Source organism: Ovis canadensis, chromosome 1 (assembly GCF_042477335.2).
Source record: "Ovis canadensis isolate MfBH-ARS-UI-01 breed Bighorn chromosome 1, ARS-UI_OviCan_v2, whole genome shotgun sequence".
Classification (NCBI taxonomy): Eukaryota; Metazoa; Chordata; class Mammalia; order Artiodactyla; family Bovidae; genus Ovis; species Ovis canadensis.
In genome coordinates this window covers 269091969-269104223 of record NC_091245.1, presented here as the reverse complement: position 1 = coordinate 269104223, position 12255 = coordinate 269091969, and the positions used below count along the sequence as shown (strand labels likewise).

The 12255-nt window shown below is 49.0% G+C and overlaps 1 protein-coding gene across 1 annotated transcript in view; it reads left to right on the top strand.

Moving 5' to 3' along the window:
• Positions 1-10557, top strand: part of LSS (lanosterol synthase) — a 32094-nt gene extending 21537 nt beyond the window's left edge. Inside the window, exons 18-22 of the mRNA XM_069567131.1 lie at positions 5912-5977; positions 6367-6447; positions 6958-7128; positions 7883-7961; positions 8437-10557. Of these exons, the coding sequence (XP_069423232.1) occupies positions 5912-5977; positions 6367-6447; positions 6958-7128; positions 7883-7961; positions 8437-8568 (529 nt within the window). The 3' untranslated portion in view covers positions 8569-10557. The remainder of the gene's footprint in view (positions 1-5911; positions 5978-6366; positions 6448-6957; positions 7129-7882; positions 7962-8436) is intronic.
• The last annotated feature ends 1698 nt before the right edge of the window (positions 10558-12255 follow it).

Genomic DNA, 12255 nt, shown 5'->3' with positions numbered 1-12255 from the left:
CAGGTTAGGTGGTCTGGTATTCCCATCTCTTTCAGAATTTTCCAGTTTATTGTGATCCACACAGTCAAAGGCTTTGGCATAGTCAATAAAGCAGAAATAGATGTTTTTCTGGAACTCTCTTGCTTTTTCCATGATCCAGCGGATGTTGGCAATTTGATCTCTGGTTCCTCTGCCTTTTCTAAAACCAGCTTGAACATCAGGGAATTCACGGTTCACGTATTGCTGAAGCCTGGCTTGGAAAATTTTGAGCATTACTTTACTAGCATGTGAGATGAGTGCAATTGTGCAGTAGTTTGAGCATTCTTTTGCATATAGATAAATGAATCTATAACAAATCTATAAATTATGGATAAAATTGAAGGTATACACTTTCTCTATATAGATATAGGTATAGATAATATATAAATTTTATTTTCTTTTACATGCTTATGATTCTTTTTCTTTAGAACTCTAGAAAAGACAGATTGATCTTTGTAATGGAAGCAGATCATTGGTTTCCAGAGGGTGGAGGGAGCATCAGGAGCATAAGGACACATTAGGGGGATGGTTTGTCCATTGTCCTGAGTATGACGATGCTTTCTCAAGTGTATACATGTAGTAGAACTTACTAAATTATATACTTCAAGTAATATATCATATGTCAATTATACATCAATAAAACTTCTTAAAAAAAAAAACCCTAAAAACACAGGTACCTGTATCTTTGCTAGGTCAAAGAATGAGGTCCTTCACCATAAAGAAAAAGGATATTGAAGTGGCGAGAAAACAGGAATAGGTTAAAGGTCAGACAAGTTGGGCTGCACCTCAGTGGGGCTCCGCCAGCACTTTTTAAGGTGGGCTTGTCAAACAGCCAGGAAATCCAGGCCCGCTAGGAGGAGAGGCACTGGCACAGGTAGCACATTGCGCCTAGGCCCTTTCAAGTGTTATGTCCCTAGTCATGGTGTAGGACACACATCCCAGTCTCTGGGCACTCTTTGAAATGGGCCCATCCACTTGGGCCTGTCCTAGACCTGCTAAGCTAGAGCCTGCATTTATATAACATCCCAGATGATTCATAGATAAAGTTTGTGAACTGCTAACCCAAACTATCAATACACAATAGTCTTTCTTTTTAAAAATTTAACCAATTATAATGTTAATCATAATTCTCCGATAGTCTATGACCAAAGTTTGAGAAATAAGAAGTTGCAGTAAGTCCTCCCACACAGGAGAAAACTCTCTTGTGCTGTGCTGTGCTTAGTTGCTCAGTCATGTCCAACTCTGTGCAACCCCATGGACTGTAGTCTGCCAGGCTCCTCTATCCATGGGGATTCTCCAGGAAGGGATACTGGAGTGGGTTGTTATGCCCTCCTTTAGGAGATCTTCCCAACCCAGGGATTGAACCCAGGTCTCCCGCATCACAGGCAGACTCTTTTACTGTCTGACCCACCAGGGAAGCCTACCCTGGGTCCTGCAGATGCTCCAAGGCACATGCACGGCTGCCCGCTGGGCCCTGGGGTAGGGGATGGGTAGTGCTTCTGTGATAAGAGCTGAGAACAGTTACCCTCCAGTCCTTCAACAGTTGTCGGCTTCCAGAATAGTCATGTTGGACACATTCTGCCAGTGCAGCTGTCGTCCTGGTGGGAGAGGGACCCCTGTGCTGCCTGCCCTGCCATCTTTCCAGGATCATCTGCAATTGATTTTGATATTGATCTTCTAGCTAGACAGTTTCCTAAACTTTATGAAGTTTTTAATACACTTTGTCTTATGTAGCAGTCTTAGGTTTACAGAGATTGCATAGAGGGTTCCTGTTTAGCCACTTCCCTCCCACCTTGTTTCCCTGTTATTAATATCCTACATTAATTTGGTACATCTTTTTTTAATTTACAATTGATGAACCAGTATCAACACATTATTGTCATCCCAGGTCCACAGTTTACATTCAGATTCACTCTTTGCATTAAAAATTTTTTGGTGCTAACATAATGGGTATTGTGATTTTAATTTCAGAATTGAATTGTTCATTGTGGTAGGAAAACAATTGTCTATTGTATATTAATCTTGTATCCTGCAACCTCGGTATAATTATTTAGTAGTTCCAGGAGTTTTTTGGTTGAGTCTTTGGGATTCTCTAGGTGAATAATCAGGTAATCTGTGACCAAAGACAGTTTTATTTCTTCATCCCCAATATAGTATCCCTTTTATTTCCTTTTCTTGTCCTGTTGCTTTAGCTAGGACTTCCATATGGAGTTGAATATCAGTGCTGAGAGTAGACATTCTTGTTCCTGATTTGGCAGGAAAGCATCTAGTTTCTCACCACTATTATGATATTAGCTGTAGGTTTTTTTGGCTGCCCTTTATCAAGTTGAGGAACTTCCTTTCTGTCCCTAGCTTGCTGAAAGTTTTTTTTTTTTTTTTTATCATGAGTAACTGTTAGATTTTGGTAAATATTTCTTCTATAGCTGTTTGTTTGGTCATGTGATTTCTCTTCTTCTTTAGCCTGTTGATTTGATAGATTGCATTATTAGATTTTTCAGTGTTGAACCAGTTGTTTCATGCCTGGGATAAATCTCACTTGTGATATGTAATTCTTTTCATACATGATTAGATTGGATTTGCTAATATTTTATTGAGGATTTTTTAATGCCTGTGCTACTGAGAGATACTGATCTATAGTTTTCCTTTCTTATAATGTCCTTATCTGTTTTTAGTATGCTGTGCTCATCAAGTGAATAAGGCAGAATTCCCTGTTCTGGTCTTTGGAAGAGATTGTAGAGGTGGTATAATTTCTTCCTCAAATGTTTGGTAGAATTCACCAGTGAATCCATCTAGACAACTCTTTCTGTTCTGAATAATTGCTTATAGATTCTTTTGGGTTTTCTCTTAGAGAAAGCTTATAAATGACATATTTTTCCTTTCAATCTATAGGCGTGTAATCCATTTTCTTGTTTCATTGCCCTGGCTGAGACCTTTAGTATTTTGCTTAGCAGAACTGGTAATAGTGGCATCTTTCCTGATTTTGAAGGACAATGCTTCTAATATTTCTCCATTAAGAATGACATTTGGAAGCTTGCCATCTGTGTCCATTAATGAACAGTCTGAAGTTTTTACTTTACCACATCACTCTTATCTGGCTGATTGAGAAGCTTACATTGAGCTCCCAGAATGAACCAGGGAAAACCTTCCTTCCTCTTTCTATTCCCTAGAAGAGTTTGTGTAAGATTAGAATGATTGTTCTTGGTGATTCAGTAGAATTCACTTATAAAATGTCTAGACCTGGAGTTCTTTTTCTGGGCAAAGTTTGTTTTTTTATGCTTATCTTTAGTAGTTGTAGGACTATTCAGGCCCTTTATTCTTGAGGCAGTTTTGATAAGTTAATATTCTGAGTAATTTGTACGTTTTGTCTAAGTTTCCAAATGTATATGTTTTTCTTTTTTTCACTTTTTAATTTCTGCTAAAACTAGAGTCATATCACTCTTTTCATTGCTGAAGTTATTTATTTGTTCCTTCATCCTTTGTACTAGTGCCTCTTGCTGGGTGACAGTATTATGACAGACTTGGTCACCCAAAGCAACACACGTTTATCACCTCATAGTTTCTGTGGGTCAGGAGTCTGGGCACGGCTGAGCCGGGGCCCCTGCTCTGGATTTCCCTAGGTGGCCGTCAGGATGCTGGCAGTGCGGGGGCCTCACCTGAGCCTCAACTGGGGTCTGCCCCAAATGCGTGCGGTTGTTGGCCTGTTTCCATCCCCTGTGGGTTGTTGGCTCCAGGCCCCATGTCCTTGCTGACCACTGGCTGGAGCCACCCTTGAGTTCCTGACACAGGGGCTTCTGTACAGTGGCTGCATGAGAACCAGCAAGGGTGGGTCCAGTAGCGCCAGGCAGTCCATCCATCAGTCAAGGGGAGCTGGAGGCAGTGACTGTCAACTTGCAGGGTCAGTGGGCTACATGCAGGTTATGGGCCACCACTCAAGGATGACATGGGCTGAGTGCCTGGGGGCAAGTGAGCATTGTGGGGGGTGAGTCATCCTGAGGTTGTATGTATACCTTCACCTCTAGCCTTTTCAGAGAACCCGGTCTGCTTCAGAAGTATCAGTTAGGCCTGTGATGGACCTTCTCTGCCCTCTGAATGTATCATTTTCTCTCTCACTTTATGTTTATTTACAAAATTTCATTTGTGTAACTTAAACCTATCTATATCACTGACCCTGTTTTTGGTGACACTGATCCCCTTTGTACCTGCTTCTCTTATGGGCTTGTCCCTGAGATTTTCTCTCCTTCATTTGTTCCTTTATCTGCCTCTTCACTCTCCTCCTGTGACCTGTGATCGCTGTTCTTTCATATCTCCTCTATGAACCATTTGCCATTACATATTTTAAGGAAGATCATGCTTATACTTATTTTATGTATTTTAAGGGAGATCATGCTCATATTGGGCACAATAAAGAACAGAAATGGTATGGACCTAACAGAAGCTGAAGATATTAAGAAGAGGTGTCTGGAGTATACAGAAGAACTATATAAAAAGATCTTAATGACCCAGAAAACCACAATGGTGTGATCACTCAGCTAGAGCCAGACATCCTAGAATGCAAAGTCAAGTGGGCCTTAGGAAGCATCACTACGAACAAAGCTAGTGTAGGTGATGGAATTCCAGCTAAGCTATTTCAAATCCTAAAAGATGATGCTGTGAAAGTGCTGCACTCAGTATGCCAGCAAATTTGAAAAACTGAGCAGTGGACACAGGACTGGAAAAGGTCAGTTTTCATTCCAATCTCAAAGGAAGGCAATGCCAAAGAATGCTCAAACTACTGCACAATTGCACGCATCTCACATGCTAGCAAAGTAATGCTCAAAAGTCTCCAAGCCAGGCTTCAATAGTACATGAATCATGAACTTCCAGATGTTCAAGGTGGATTTAGAAAAGGCAGAGGAAGCAGAGATCAAATTGCCAACATTGTTGGATCATTGAAAAAGCAAGAGAGTTCCAGAAAAACATTTACTTCTGTTTTATTGATTATGCCAAAGCCTTTGACTGTGTGGATCACAACAAACTGGAAAATTCTTCAAGAGATGAGAATACCAGACCACCTGACCTGCCTCCTGAGAAATCTGTATGCAGGTCAAGAAGCAACAGTTAGAACCAGACATGGAACAATGGACTGGTTCCAAATTGGGAAGGGAGTGTGTCAAGGCTATATATTGTCAGCTTACTCATTTAATTTATATGCAGAGTATGTCATGTGAAACACTGGGCTTCAAAACCACTGCAGATGGTGACTGCAGCCATGGGATTAAAAGATGCTTGCTTCTTGGAAGAAAAGGCATGACCAACCTAGACAGCATATCAAAAAGCAGAGACATTACTTTGCTAGCAAATGTCCATCTAGTCAAAGCTATGATTTTTCCAGTCGTCATGTATGGATGTGAGAGCTGGACCATAAAGAAAGCTGAGCACTGAAAAATTAATGCTTTTGAACTGTGGTGTTGGAGAAGATTCTTAAGAGTCTCTTGGACTGCAAAGAGATCCAACCATTGAATCCTAAAGGAAATCAGTCCTGAATATTCACTGGAAGGAGTGATGCTGAAGCTGAAACTCCAGTACTTTGGCCACTTGATGAGAACTGACTCGTTGGAAAAGACCCTGATGCTGGGAAAGATTGAAGGCAGGAGGAGAAGGGGATGACAGAGGATGACATGGTTGGATGGCATCACCAACTTGATGGACATGAGTTTGAGCAAACTCTGGGAGCTGGTGGTTGAAAGCAGCCTGGAGTGCTGCAGTCCATGGGGTCGCAAAGAGTTGGACACGACCGAGCGACTGAACTGACTGAGTGATGTTCATGCCTCTGAGGCGGCAGCATGTAGGGTAGGGCAGCAGGTGCACTGCTGCTTTGCTGGAATGGACAGCGCGACATCCCACTGTGTTGCAGGGAGACCCTCGAGCGGGGCTTGCAGTTCTGTCGGCAGAAACAGAGGCCTGATGGCTCCTGGGAAGGGTGAGTGCTGCCTGTGGGTGCAGATGCCAGGCGCAGGGGTGGGAAGGGGTCACTGTGCTGCCCAGAAGTCTCTGGACATGCTCCTGGGCCTTCCCCCACAGTCACTGCTCAGTGTTTTGCTGGGCAGTGTAGCCAAGGGCGTTGGAAGTACTTGGTGGCCTGATGGCTCCTCACCCACTTCCTCTGGGCTTGGATCTGGCTTCTGGAGCCGTCTGTGGAGGCCAGGTTGGGCGGGTCTGTCTCCGTGTTGAAGGCTTATGGATGTTTTCCTTGGAAACAGATGCAGCCCCTCCCTGCACTCCAGAAGGTGCTGGAGGTGCCTGCAGCCTGTTGTCTGGTGCCCTGCTGAGAACTCAGGGACCGGGCTGTTCCCCCTTGTCTTCCTCCAGCTCCTGGGGTGTGTGCTTCACGTACGGTGCCTGGTTTGGGCTGGAAGCCTTCGCCTGCATGGGGCACACCTACCATAATGGGTGAGTGCAGGCATTTGCCATGTGGTGGGAGGGGGTCTTCTCAGCATAATACTCTGCTGGGGGGTTTCTTCCTCTGATGTTTGACTTTGGGGTTGTTTTTTACATGCTTTTAAACAGTGAGAGATCAGTTTTCCAGAAAAATGTGAGGTCCTGTGCCTCGCTGCTCTGCAGAGCCTCCTTGCGGGTGTGGGGCAGGAAGCCTTCGGCCCTCTGCCCTCCCCCAGCTCACCTGCCCCACCCAAGTCCCACACCTGGGCTGGAGCAGGAGCAGCCACAGGCCAGGAGGCTGGCCAGGCTGGGTTGTGTCACGTGCGGGAGCCCATCTGCAGCTGTCTGGTCATCTCCCCAAATCCTGTGATGCTGGTACCTCTGTCCCTTTCACCTCCCCTCTGGTGTACTGAGTGCAGGGGGCCCACACCCCTGTCTCCATTACCCAAGGAAGCCTGGCTAGGGTGAGGAGGGACAGGGATCCTGCCCAGAGTGATGGCTGTGCGTCTTCTGTCTCTGCAGGGTTGCCTGTGCAGAGATCTCCCGGGCCTGTGATTTCCTGCTGTCCCGACAGATGGCAGATGGAGGCTGGGGGGAAGACTTCGAGTCCTGCGAGCAGCGTCGCTACGTGCAGAGTGCCCACTCCCAGATCCACAACACGTGCTGGGCCCTGATGGGGCTGATGGCCGTCAGGTGGGGGCTTGAGGCCTGTCCCGGAGCTGCGGGGTCAGGTGGAGGAAGGACAGTGAGCCGGCAGCCAGGATGGGCACGGCAGCGGAGGGAGGGGGAGACCTATGGGCCACCTTCCTAGGTGACAGGTTCACAGGGCCAGGGGTGGGTCCTGCAAAAGGCCTCTGAACAAGGTCAGCCAGGGCACAGGGCTGTCAGGGCATGACTGTGTGGCAGCACCTGCAGCAGCTCTGCGTCACAAACGTACTCAGGCATGTGCACACGACACGCACATGCAGAGTCATGCACATGGACATGTATGTGGTGCCCCAGTCTGTGCCCCCTGTTGGATTTGGGGCCACTGGGAAACCTCCCTAAACCCGTCAGAGGAAGGCCAAGGGTGTGGGCAGGGGCAGACAGGCTGCACCCTGACCTGAGCCATCGCGCCTCCTGGTGCCTCATGTGGCAGCAAGCGAGGTTAGGCCCTGAGGACCAGTGGCCAGGTGGACAGGAAAGCACTGCTCATGGCAGGGACAGCTCTCTTGGCCACAGGTGGGCTGCCCTCCTGCCCCTTCGTCTCCATCCCAGTGGCATTCCCGCTCCTTGGGATGTCTGGAGGACTAACTGTTCCCAGCGGGCCTGGAGGTTCAGGGTGTCCATCATCTGGCAGCGTTTCTCATCCTTGTCCTTTTGCTTGGCTGTGTGAGCCTGAGGACCCTGCCGGAGGGGGGTCTCATGCAGGGGGGCAGCGGGAGTGTTCAATGCCCCTCTCCCCCAGGCACCCTGACGTGGCGGCCCTGGAGAGAGGAGTCAGCTACCTGCTTGAAAAGCAGCTGCCGAATGGGGACTGGCCCCAGGTACGTGTGGCTCCCCCAACAGGGCCCCATGCCCCTCATGGCCTGTGGGCGGGGTTTCCCCTGGGGGGTTTGGGCCTCGCAAGCATCACTAGGGTTGGAAGCAGCTCTGTGATGGTGGCAGGTCCTAATGGCCTGGGCTGGTGCACACGAAGCACTTGCTGGTGTTAGGGCTGGTGGTGTCAGGGAAGGGCTGGAGGAGAGAAGCTCACGGCTAAGACACCTTGGGCTGAACCAGTGGCTCCTCGCTGAAAAGGAAGGGTAGGAGGGCATGGGGTTAGGGGAGGCTGACCTCCCTCAGCTGAGTCCAGATGAGCCTGCGAGGGACTGGTGGCCCAGGCTGAGGTTTGCTGCAGGGCCTGGGGTCCTAGAGGTGGGGGGGGCGGGGGTGGTGGTAGGCCCCCTGCTGAGGTCAGGGTTGGGTTCAGGGAGCTGTTCACCTAGTGGAGCCACTGTGTTAACCCTTGTGTCCTTTCAGGAGAACATCAGTGGCGTCTTCAACAAGTCCTGCGCCATCAGCTACACTAGCTACAGAAACGTCTTCCCCGTCTGGGCCCTCGGGCGCTTCTCCCGTCTGCACCCTGAGAGCGCCCTCGCTGGCCACCCTTGAGAGCACGCCTGCGGGTGCCTGGGCGGGTAGGGGGGTGCTGGTCTCCCGAGTTCCAGGGGAGGTTTGGGCGGGGTGGGGTGGGGCCTGCTGCGGGGCTGGGGCCTTCAGACTCGATTTCCAGCTGCTGGAGCAGTTTCTGGCTAGAGGAGCACTGGTGAGGGGAGCGACGGGTTGACGGGTTGACGCTGGATACAGTGCGTTGCTTTCGTGGAACCGCCTGGAGCGGTACCTGGCCTCGCTGTGGGTAGGGCTGGGAGCTTTCCTGACCAACCGCTGAGTTCGGGAGACCAGCGACTACGCCTCGTATGCATCTTGCCGTGGAGGACTGGCTCTCCCTAACTCTCTCTGGCTGAGGGACCTGCTAGTCTCAGCACCCCAGCAGGAGAGGCTGGGCCTTGCTGTTCACCGAGGCCGGTTGGGCTCTCCGGGATTGGGACCAGATTTGATGAGTGTCCAGGGCTGCTCAGAGGAGAGCCAGATGCTGTACGCTGGCCCTGCCCCAGGTCGAGATTCAGCCAGCTTGTGGGGCGCCAGCATGGCTGCCTCCAGAGATTAGAGTTGTCTCCTAATGAGGAAAGCAGAAACCTGAGCTAACTCGGGGTGAGGGGTCGTGAGTGGCCCCACATGGGGACGACCCTCATGCCTCCTCCAGGGTGCTGCCTCTCAGTTCTCCTCTGGCTTCTAAATGCCTCTGGTTTGGCATGCATGGACTTCGGGCTCAGGTTGGAAAGTCTGAGTCCTGGAATTGCTTCTGACCTACGAGGATGGGCAGCTCACATGCGCAGGGTTCCTAGGAATGTGGCTATGAAGACATAGAGTTTTGATGAGGGCCAGAACCAGGCCTTGTGTCACCCCCCGGGCCCCACCTGCTTCTCGCCCACCCCAGGGCTGGAGTGACCCATAGAGGTACCACCTCCCCTTCTGATGGCAGCCTCAGCCACGCTGCCCCAGCCAAGTGCTCTCCCTCAGACAGCTAGAGATGCCTGGATGCCCCCCTGCTCCCACCATTCCTGCCGGGAACCCTGAAGGTCTCTCAGAGGCTTGCACCCTGTGGCCTTGCTCCTGCCGGGCCTGGGACCCCCAGTGCTGTCCCTGATGTTTGTCTGGGGCTCGCCTGCGAGGAGCCTTTTACTGAGCTGCCCCATTCCCCCTCCCCACAACTACCCCAGGTGGTGGTCCTCCTGCTTCAAGCCTTGTAGGGCCTGGGCACAGGTAGGCAGGCAGGTCCTGCTGCTCTACCAACTGCCCCACTGGCACCTAGTGTTGTCTAGCTGTGCTGGTTGAAGGTCAACACTCTCTGCAGGCACTTTTAAATGAGTGTTTATGTTGCTGAAGGTGCTGTGCTGGACCCTTTGGGATCTGTCCACTTTGCTCTTGTTCCAGCAGCAGATGATGGTTTACCAGTTTGCTCCTGGCAGTGGATACTGCCAGGCATGACTGGGTCACTGGACAAAACACTAAGCATCCCGAAAAGAAATGAACTCCACCTTTGTACTGAAACATTATTGGAAGCCACCTATCTCACCAATTACCTTAGTGCCCAGATCCAGCCCCTAGGCAGAGGCACGTAGTGCTCTTGTCTTGTCCTGGGAGCAATCATGGACTCTGGTCCTTCACGCCCCATGGTGGACATTGGACCACCACCCCTCAGTCTCAGGGAAAAAAGAACTGCACAAGATACGCAGGAGGCACTCTAGTTATCTGAGGGAGAAATACTTGCCTTAGCCTGATTAAAAATCAAGTTCTCTATCCTGGGTGAAGGATTAATGGGTCTTGATTCACATTGCTTTTCTTTTGGTTATTGGGAGCAAAATCTGAATGTTCACCAGGACATAAACCAGATCTGACCCTTTGAGGGATTCTCTAACCAAAAGTGCTTAATGCATAATAAAAATGTGCCTCCAAGAAAGTACTTTCCTTACTGAGCATAACCAATGTTGATACATAGATCTGAATTTTTTTCTAGTAATAAAAATGTCTAAAAACTGATGCCATCAATGGTGGCTTCCTCATTCTCTCAGTTCGCAGCAACTACTTACAGGTTAATTGGCTGGCTTGATTTAGTTTCATCTCTCCATCTGCAGTAAAAAGTTTTATTTATGACTCTCGTTGTTTTAAAAAAAAAATGTTAGAAGCATAAGACAAGGGGACATGCAGGCCAGAAAGTCAAAGGGGACTGGGAGGGACGTTGCTTGACTTGCTTGGTGGTGTCAGCCTCCAAGCTCCTGGCTCGGCTTTCTCCCTGCTTGTGGGGAGGGGCAGCTGAGTTCTTCTCTTCTCCATAAGGCGTCTGGGTCGCAGCAGGATCACAGGAACTGCCCTTGGAAATGTCCATGTTGGCAGCTAGAGACGCAGCTCTGGAGAGCTCAGGAAACTTCCTAGGTGCCCTGGGGCAGGCAGTCCTGACATTGGTTGCGTTTTTCACTTGGAAAAACGCACCTCAAGGTTGCGTTTTTCACTTGGAATTTCTGCTGCTGTTCTACAGACCCTCCTTTCTTCACTCAAGGTTAGGGTGATACTGGTAACTTCAGAGTTACTTGTTTTTAGTGAAAATGATTCACCCATTAGTTTCTATGAGCCTATTATTGGTACATGACTTCAGGCTTCCCCATGGGAAAGTACCACACGGGGGCTGACTGAGACCTACATTGCCATCACTGCAGAGCAGCTGCTTTGGCGGCTTCAGGCAGACTTGGGTGCCTGCCCCACAGCTAGGATATTCATGGGTGCAGGACAGAGCGAGCCTTCGGCCCTGTGTTCCCTGACACCCCCCATTTCTCGGGAAGATTGAGGATCAGGGCCTGCCTTCGGGTCTTCCAGGAGTAGACAGGCACTGAAACGCCTTGAAGGTGGCCAGAAGACATTAAAAAATGAGCAGAGCTTCAGTGGCCTATTGGATAATAGTGAGTGGTCCACCCTGTGTAATCTGAGTCCTAGGAAATGGGGAGGAAGGGCAGGAGGCAGGCAGCAAAATACTTAAGTAACTGTGGCTGAAATTTCCCCAAATATGATACATATAAGCTCACATTCATGAAGCTCAACTCACATGTAGCAGGATACTCACAGACCAAAAAGCCCAAGCAAAACCCACTTCAAGGCTCATGGTAATTGATGATGAAAACTAAGGATGAATACAGCTTAAAAGCAAGCAAAACAGGCAAGTTAGGCTTCCCTGGTATCTCAGTGGTAAAGAATCTACCTTCCAATGCAGGAGACACAGGTTTGATCACTGATACAGGAAGATCCCACATGCTGCAGAGCAGCTAAGCCCGTGCACCACAACTATTGAGCCTGTGCTCTAGAGCCCAGAAGCTGCAACTGCTGAAGCCCACACTCTAGAGCCTGCAAGTCACACCCACTGAGCCCACATACCCTAGAGCCCATGCTCCATAGTAAGAGAGACCACCGCAATGAGAAGCTTGTGCACCACTGCAACCAGAGAGTAGTCCTGGCTCACCACAACTAGAGAAAAGCCTGAAAAGCAACAAAGACCCAGCAGCACCAAGAAACAAAAACCAGGCATTTTATGTATCAGCAAAGACAAGAATGAAAAATGACTTCTCAGGAGGAGAGCACAGTGAAATGACTTCTTCAAAATGTCAAAAGGAAAAGAAAAAAACCCTTAAACTCTGTATTCAAAGAAAATAGAAATGAAAGCAGAGTAGACCTTTTCCAGATGAACAAACC